Source organism: Asterias rubens, chromosome 10 (assembly GCF_902459465.1).
Source record: "Asterias rubens chromosome 10, eAstRub1.3, whole genome shotgun sequence".
In the NCBI taxonomy this organism is placed as follows: Eukaryota; Metazoa; Echinodermata; class Asteroidea; order Forcipulatida; family Asteriidae; genus Asterias; species Asterias rubens.
Genome location: NC_047071.1, coordinates 17,386,894 through 17,396,377, shown reverse-complemented (window position 1 = coordinate 17,396,377; position 9,484 = coordinate 17,386,894). Strand labels below are relative to the sequence as shown.

General features: G+C 39.5%; 1 protein-coding gene across 2 annotated transcripts; it reads left to right on the top strand.

Moving 5' to 3' along the window:
* The first annotated feature begins 2,216 nt into the window (after positions 1-2,216).
* Positions 2,217-7,912, top strand: LOC117295774 (protein PRRC1-like). 2 transcript variants are annotated; one of them, XM_033778517.1, is made up of 7 exons: positions 2,217-2,300; positions 3,612-3,722; positions 4,449-4,639; positions 5,692-5,823; positions 6,338-6,392; positions 6,743-7,010; positions 7,243-7,912. In XM_033778517.1, exons 2-7 carry the CDS (start codon positions 3,650-3,652, stop codon positions 7,559-7,561), a joined length of 1,038 nt encoding a protein of 345 aa, XP_033634408.1. In that variant the 5' UTR covers positions 2,217-2,300; positions 3,612-3,649; the 3' UTR covers positions 7,562-7,912. The 2 variants fall into 2 exon arrangements, with proteins under 2 accessions (XP_033634408.1, XP_033634409.1); XM_033778518.1 differs by having other exon boundaries at positions 2,228-2,296.
* The last annotated feature ends 1,572 nt before the right edge of the window (positions 7,913-9,484 follow it).

Sequence of the window (9,484 nt, the reverse complement as noted above, 5' to 3'; positions counted from 1 at the left end):
AGTATGTGATGACGTTTTTAAACCAGAAATACAATCTCAACGCTTAGTAGCCTACATAAACATCTCGTCACACTGCACTTCTGGGCAGTTTTCAAACCAAACATTGCATTATTTAGGTTCAAAATTACTTGGGGTAAATTAATATGGTATTCTGTTGCATGCCTTTTAAACAGTGTTGTCCAAGGGCCGCACTTCGTGTACCACAACTTATATATAAAATAACAAACCTGTGAAAATTTAGGCTCAGTCGGTCATCGGAGTCGGGCGAAAATAACGGGAAAACCCACCCTTGTTTCCCCACACGTTTCGCCGTGTCATGACATGTGTTTAAAATAAATCCGTAATTCTCGCTATCGAGAATTGATATTGTTTTAACGTCTTCTCAAAAAGTAAAGCATTTCATGAAATAATATTTCAAGAGAAGTCTTTCACCATTACCTTCTGTAAACCCTGTAAATTATTTGTAAATCTGTGAACTTTTAACTTTTTGTCTGTACCGATAAGTGTATAATTGGCTTTAAATGCATAATTTATCAGACTAGTTGAACTTATCAAGGCGTCACTGTGTCAATGTTCTGGTTTCTGCTTATCAGGCACTCCAAGCCACAGCTTTTATAATATAATTAATAAATGCATTTATATATATATAAAATATAAATTTGTTCAAATGCGCTGAACCATAAAATAGTAATAGTAAAAATACCTCACCAAACAAATGCAAGGAAATACACTATGAAAATAAACCTAGAAGAAACATCCATACTGTAGTAATTCTGCTTTGTAAAAACAATTCATTCATTGTTACTCCTTCAGTTTACTTCTTCAGGATTTATCATAAAGGAATGTCTATGAAGTTATAACTCAAATCTAATTTGAATTATGTCAAGCTAAAAGGTAATCCCATTGGATTAGTATGACGATTTATTTTGTAGCTGTCAACTGTTTTGTATGACGTATACAGTATTAGAATGTAGCGAATAATTTAAAGGGAAGGTACAGGTTTGGTAATTGTCAAAGACCAGTCTTCTCACTTGGTGTATCCCATTATAACCATAAAACAACAAGCCTGTGAAAATTTGGGCTCAATTGGTCATCGAAGTTGCGAGAAAAATGATGAAAGAAAAAACATCCTTGTTGGACGAATTAATGTGTGCTTTCAGAGATAAGAATGAAAGAATTCTAGCTAGAAGACTTTTATTATTTTAGTGAGAAATTACCTCTTTCTCAAAAACTAGGTTACTTCAAAGGGAGTCGTTTGCCACAATGGTTTATACTATCAACAGCTCTCCAATGCTCGTTACCAAGTCAGTTTTTAAGTTAATATTTGTTATGAGTAATTACCAAACGTGACATTCCCTTTAAACCTGTGAATAAACATAACATTTATTTTTGCCAATGTCGTTGATTGTGTACTTCTCCTTCACACTTGCTTTACACTATATGACTCTTCCTCTGTGCTGTACATTGTAAGGCCGTATCCGAATTGGTGGCTACGGCAGCGGCTACGACCGTTGCCAGGGAAGTTGCTAAGGGCGTCCTATACTTCAATGCATGATGACGCGGCGATCCAGCCGTAGCCGTAAGCTATATGTCACACAAGGCAATTTACTGGCAACCAGTTCCAGGCAATCTCTAAGAAGAAAGTGAATTCACATTTGAATGTTCACATGTGGATCGTAAGACGTTATTTAAAAAGTTTACCCGTGTGCTCGAAGAGGTCTTGTAGCATGCACTGTAGTTGGTTGCCTCCAAGTTGCCTGTAAAAGTTGCCTCGAGTGAAAAGTCTTCGAGTCCAAATTTCTTCAAAAAAGAGACCATGCGTAAGAATAAACCCAACATTTGTTTAAAGACATCAGACGCTATATTGGTAGTTGTCAAAGACCAGCCTTCTCACTTGGTGTATCTCAACATTATGCATAAAATAACAAACCTGTGAAAATTTGAGCTCAATCGGTCGTCAAAGTTGCGAGATAATAATGAATGAACAAATTGAACGGAAACTACATGTTTTGGTGGTTTTTGGTTTTTTTTTTCACACCTCCCCTCCGCACGCCCCTAATTAAAGTTTTAAGTGAATTTCCCGGGTGCCGCCTTTCCTCTAACTAGTCGGGTCCCCACATCTAACTGAGTGAGTTGAACTCCTCTATACGCATCACTTTATGTGAGCGACGTGGCACAGTCAACGGCTGTTACATGATGATATTGTGTTTACATCATCATCATCAGCGGCCGTAACGTACACACATGCGTAACATTTGGTTTGGAATTGCCGAAAACTACTCTTCGGAGAGCTTTTGTATGTAAGTTCTGATATTTTTCGTTCTCCATTTGTTGTATTGATTCAGTTTGTTACTGTTGTTTTTCTAGTTATTGTGTAAAAAACACTTCATTTCACTAAAGACTTTAGTGAAATGAAGTGCAAGTGAGGATAACTTTAGTAAAGTTATCCTTTTTTAGTAGTGATTGCATTTACTTTTCCCTTAACCAGTTGCGGTATTACAATTTGCAATAAATAACCACTGCTGGGCACTATTCCTCCCATTCCAGCGGCCGTAAAAATTAGAGGGACAACTGTCTGTATGGCGCCACCACTTTTTCACTAATTTTTACAAAAAGGGATATATCAATTAGGTAAATTAGATACTATATTATTTAATTTCGAATGAAAAAGTGGTGGCGCCATACGGAAACTTTTCCAATTAGAAAATTGTTCATATCCTGCCACCAGTTTTTCATTCGTTATGAGATAAAATAGTATCTAAAGTGTTCATGCTCAAGTCAAATGAGATGTTCCTTTTTGTAAAAATGAGTGAATGAAAAGGGTTGACACGATTATTAATAATATTATGCCTGAGTCGTGAGTCAGAGTGTTATGGGATACGAAAAGTGTTTGTACCCTGAATCTGATCTGATGGCCTACGTATGCTATCAATATGGCATTGTTTTTCATCTCACTGCGAGTTATTTTGAATAAATTTGTTAAAGCCATTGGACCCTTTCGGTAAACAGTGTTGTCCAAGGCCCACACTTTGTGTACCACAACTTCTATATCAAATAACAAACCTGTGAACATTTAGGCTCAATCGGTCATCGGAGTCGGGAGAAAACAACGGAAAAACCCACCCTTGTTTCCGCGCGTTTCGCCGTGTCATGACATGTGTTTCAAATAAATCCGTAATTCTCGTTAACGAGAATTTATATTGTTTTGCTGTTTTCTCAAAAAGTAAAGCATTTCATGGAATAATATTTCAAGAGAAGTCTTTCACCATTGCCTTCTGTAAACCCTGTAAGTTATTTGTAAATCTGTGAACTTTTTTTTTTTTTTCTGAACCGAAAGGGTCCAATGGCTTTAAGCCTTTACAATTAAAGTTCAGGATAACTTTCCGTATGGCGCCACCACTTTTTCACTCATTTTTACAAAAAGGGATATCTCATTTAATAGGTAAATTAGATACTATATTATTTCATATCGAATGAATAAATGGTGGCGCCATTTAAAATGTACTCACTCAGGTTTCCTGTGCCTGTGTTTATGTTATTGAATTAAATCCAAAAGTTGTTGATAAACTTAGGTTAGTGCAATTATTATGGTGTTGTAAACTTATTTTCAGGAGAGGGTACTATTAACTTCTAGAATCAACACATCACAATGATGGAGGAAGTAACTGGAGATCATGGTGAGGGACATTCCTCAATACCCCCAGCTGCAGCACCGATAAGTAGTAAGTTACCCCCCCCTTGATTCATCCGCCCCCCCCTTGTACTGGGCAGTCAGGTTGGTGTAGTGGTGTCTTGCCTTCACCTTCCACCTCTGGGGCCCTGGTTCGAATCCCACAGGGGGCACTAAGCGGATTGGGTTTTCAGTCCCTACTTGACTGTGTGGTTTTTCTCTGGCATAATTTTCTGGGTTTTTTTTCTCCCACATCTAAATAAAACTGATGTTATACCAGGCCTGAGGGGTATATTAATTTCAAGTCTTACCCAACATTATGTTCACCCATTATGTTCACCTTGTAACAGGGCTCGGTTTAAACCACGGCACCCACAGCAATGCACCCTTCCCATGATGCTAATTACCTTCACGCATGCGTACAGACCCTGTTGGCTGGCAAATGCAATAGAGTTGTGCACTAAGCAGACGCGCAATCGCGCTTGCGTCATGCAGCCATTAGCCATAGGTACAAAACAGCGCGATATTCCCTCATTTTGCCAACCAAAATGTTAGTGCGCACGCGCTATGTGCAATTTACATATTTCATGGGAAGGGTCTATTGTGTCTACTGTGGTGCCTTTTGTTTTTGCTGTGGTGCCCTTAGCAAAAATCCAATGCAAATTTACATTTCTCTCGTAAAAGTGGCTGAGTGAAAATGCTGTGCCCCTTCAAGAGTGAAGTTCAAGGCCTGTTGTAAGTCTACGTAGATCTCAATTAGGAATTTCTTTTCTTTCAGGTGTTGCAGCCCCAGTGAATCCTGTTACTACTTACGTTCCCCCTCCACAACCGTCTCAGCTGTACATTCCCCCGCCTCAAGACTCACCCCAGCCCCAGCTCTTCACTCCGTCCAAGGAGCCTTCATTACCACAGTCACAGATGTCAACGTCTTCTCATCAGTCGATGGTTCCAGATCCGCAGCCAAAGGAGGTAATTATTCATTGTTTTATTTTTATTCATTCCGTTACTCAGGCCTAAGAACACTTCCATTTGCAAATCTTAAAGTCTAAGGGAATTTTGTTAAGGGACACCAAGGCTAAGATACGGGGCAAATTTCATAGCGCTGCTAAGCACAAAAAATTTGCTTAGCATGAAATTTGGGCCTCGATAAAAACAGAATTACCAACCAAATTTCCACATGGTTTTGAGGATTAACAAACAACAGCTGAATACAAGTAACAAGCAATATGCAACAAATGGAAATATGGTTGGTAATCCTGTTTTATCGAGGAAGAAATTTCATGCTAAGCAAATTTGTGTTCTTAGCAGCGCTATGAAATTGGGCCCAGGGCAACAGGAGAGAACATGCCTCCAAGGCCTCCATGAAATTCCATTGCTGAGTAGTACTTTGTCGCAGTCTAGGACTTCTTGTTGGTGTGATGTTTCTGGACTATTAAAAAGAGAATTAAATATAAACATGAACAGTACAAAACAAGAGACAGACAAACAATGGATAATTGTGACCTCTTGATTATTGTACCTGCGCTCTTCCAACTGAGCTATCTAGCCCTTTGTTTTCGGTCTCCTTATTTTGTCAATATCTTTGTTCGGGGACGTGTCAGTCAGAAGCCATACATTATTAAAAACCATTGAAGGCTATATCACACCCAAGTTTAAGAAACAACCAGGGAAGCAGCGACCAGGGAAATACTTTCAGGGGATGCAACTTCTTATTTAAGGTATCAAATAATAAAACACAGTTTTATTATGAGTTTTTTTATGAATGATGGAGAATGATTTCGGCCAGCAATGTTGCATAGCAAGAAATTACTATTTAAGCTTATTTTGTGCACACTGAATGCTAATATGCAGTAGCAAATGCTGGGTTTTTTTTAGTAGCAATTGAAACATTTTGTGTAGCTGTTTCCTGTGCTATACAATGGAATTTGTTCACTGAGTGATGATTTATATGCTAATAAAATGCCTTGAATGGAAAGAGAGAGACATTTTAAAAAAATTAAAGAAACATTATTTTGTTCCAGGTGACGAATGCTGAGGACTCCGCTTCCACCCTACAGGGTGACTACCACAGTGAGGGAGGGGCAGGAGGAGGAGGAGGGGGACTGTTCGGCTGGGGAAGTAACTTCATGAAGAAGATGGTGGAGAAGACAAAGGTACGTAAGAATCTCTGAAGTGTGATTTATCTAATGGTTATTACTCAAAATAATTGTTAGCATAAAAACTAATTTTGTAACAAGCAATGGAGAGCTGTTGTTAGTATAAAACATTGTGAGAAACAGCTCTCTCTGAAGTCACGTAGTTTTTGAGAAAGAAGTTATTTTCCACTAAAATATCTAAATTTGATTTTGAGACCTCAGACCTAGATTTTGAGGTCCCAAAATCGAGCATCTGAAAGCACACAACTTTGTGTGACAAGGGTGTTTTTTCTTCCATTATTATCTCGCAACTCCGACGACCAATTGGGTTCAAATTTTCACAGGTTTGTTATTTTATGCATCTGTTGAGATACACCAAGTGAGAAGACTGGTCTTTGACAATTACCAAAGTTGTCCAATGTCTTTAAAGGGAAGGTATGTGTTTGGTAACTAGTCTTTAAATTATTGGCAATATTAGAGCTACAGCTACATTAATTCCACTGATCTTCTACTGATTTATTTTGTATTTCAGAATTCCGTGGATACGATGATCACAACGTTAGACCCAGGCATGGCACCTATAATAAGTAAGTATATTGTGATTAGAGAAAATGGTTCAATGTCAACCCCAATTAAAATATTCTTTATATCTTGTTGGAATCCGAAGGCTAATTGTGTTGGATGTTTAAACAACCCCCTCATTCCAGAGCACACATGTCTTACATGTAACTGCTAGAATGCCTGAGTGTGCCCAGTGATGTGACATCAGTATGAATCCTGTAATTATCAGCAGGTACTGCAAGCAATTTACTCTTAATCCCTGAAGCAGTTTTAGAGGCCATAGATTTATATCAACCCCCCCCCCTCTCTAAAACCATGTCCTTTGCACAATCATTACATCTAACTTAAATCATTTCTACAATGTCTCGATCTACAGAATCAGGAGGTGACATCTACATCATCGTCGCTTCCGACAAGGACGTGAAAGTGGCACCCATAAGAGACGCTTTCCAGAAGGTATTCGGTCTCGCCACTGTCGTAGGCAAGCCTGGTCAATCTAACATCGCACCCCAGCCAGAGGGGTATGCAGCGGGGAGCAAAGGGGCGCAGGAGAGGATAGAGAACCTGCGAAGGAACGGTGTCGTGGACGAGACGCAGACGGTGGTGTCGGTAGAGAATTTCATCGTGGAACTTTTGCCTGACAAGTAAGTTATCGCGTAAACCTAAAGTAATACTAATGAGAAGAAGAAAAAGAAATCTTAAAGAGGACTGTCATTAATCTTAACTTTCATTATAGTCAAAATAGACTTGGGTGACTATTCCCTATAGTATACCCATATGGTGTGAAGAGGTCGTCAGTGTTCACTTGGGGCAACCCCAGGGTATTGATTAGTGTGAATTGACACAATCTAACTGACATGTCTTGCTTTCCTTCAGGTGGTTTGACATTGGCTGCATTATACTTCAAGACCCCATTAATAACATCACTCTTGAGACATTCACCCAAGCAACACCCATCCCGATTGACCTCATCACTGCCGCCCAATCACAGACCCCGCCCGATTATTCATTGCGCTGGTCCGGTCTCGCCGTGACTGTGGGTGAGGTGATAGAGAGCAACACACCCGGAGTGAATCACGGCGACTGGCACGTCGCATTCACCGGCGTCTCGCGCCGGGATATGATATACAGTACAGCGTTGGTCGTTGCTGGTATGTATCAGATGAGGTTACCACTGAAAGCAGAGACGATATGAACCCAAGCATCGTTTGATAGTGTCAGCCTGGTAGCCAACTTTTGATTGGCTAGTTGATCCTTGGCTTCACCTTTTCAACCAATAGAAGAGAGCCATACAGGAATGCTAGCTAGTTCGGTGCTGAAAGACAGTTTTCTTTTCATTATACCTCTGCAGCATTGGTAAAATCTTCTGTATGCAAATGTAATGTAGACAATCTGATTTGATCACATCACAAGTTGGAACTGGTTTCTTGTCAGGAATGTGAACACGATGGATGCATTTGTATTAAACAGACCAGGCCCCAATTTCATGGAGCTGCTTAAACAGCCAATAAAGGATGATCTCAAATATATAGATATTACAGTTTTCTAATAGATGCAGTCCATAGGAAACATTAAACAAAATATAACGAGTCTCTTACCTCACGTTAAAACATGGTCAAAATGGGTTTTTCTCCAGAACGCTCTAAGCCAATTTTCTGAAAAACGAGGGGTCAAACAAACCTGCGTGACAAAGGAATCGTGACGTCAGTGGCGGCTATTTGGTTGGAAAATAGCGCCCCCAGTTTTCCAAAGCTGGAGAACTGTGTTCAAACCCAATTAGGGGAAAATCGTCACTGGCGTCAAGGGGTCATTATAATAGACTACCTCCCATGGTTAACGAGCTCCACCTGCCCGGAGCAATCTGGTTTAAAGGCGCCAGAAATTCGCCTTCACACCTAGGAGTTTGAATTAGGAGAGGCTCTTTGAGACGCTGATCATATGGGACATTTCAATGGATGGGAAGGGGCTCAATCCTCCTCACCGCCCTGATCATCCTAAAACCTTAAGACCCCCCGGTATCTACGATGTCTATTTGGCCATAAAAAGGTAATAGTTGAAATATTTAGATCATCCTTTATTGGCTGTTTAAGCACAAAAAGTATTTTTGCACAACAAAGTTATGCTTACCAGATTAAGGTTACCAGCCAAACTTACCATATCACAAGTACACTTTGTGACTGGTATCCTGCTCATTTTTGCTTTAAAGCAGAAATTTGTTAAGCAATAATTTCTGCTTAAGCAGCCCTATGAAATTGGACCCGGAATTGCCTCCATGCCTCTTCGTCATTAGCTGGGTGCCCCACTGCCCCTTGCAGTGTTCAAATGTCCTTGATTTAGGTGCCCTATATTAAGAAAATACTGCCAGGTACCTGCGAAGTACCAGGTCTGACACATAATACAGTATAGATTGAAATACAACTTGATACAGGGTATGGTTGAGAAATCATTATTTATTTGTAAGCTCACAGATTGTTGTCAAAGTAATGATGACTTATAGGCAAAGAAATGATGAAAATGCAACACCGAAATGTGTGGTTTATGACCAAGGCTGTGTATTGGTTTGACTAAGGAATGGCTTGTGACCTACAATCCTCCAACGAATAAAAAGGATCTATTTGGATGTTCTATAGTAGACAACGGTGTAAGAATAGTGTCCATTTTAAATTTAAAATCTTCTCTTTAGAAAAGTTGACACATGTAAAAATGTATATTTTTGTATTTAAGAATTCGTCTTCAGAAGATGTTTTTTAACTGACTTGTCTTGAAATATTTCTCCCCAATGTCGTGTCATCCATACTTAGTAGGAGACTTTCTGTGACGATAGAGGGCAGCAGACTTACCAGGTAAATCCATTGTTCTCAGAATGATGCGCATGTTCAGAACTACGTAAACAATGGAAATTTATCCGGTAGATCTGCTGCCACCTAGCGTTGGAAAGTCTCCCATTGTTTATTTCATAAATCTTGGATCACAGCTCCCTGTGACACTTGGTTCAGTTGTAGTTTTAAACTGGGTTGATGGTACAATTGCAGAACATTTTATGTAATTTAACAGCTTTTTAGACCTTCCAAAACACTCGGAGTTGACACTATCACATTTTATAACAAATTGTCTGCCA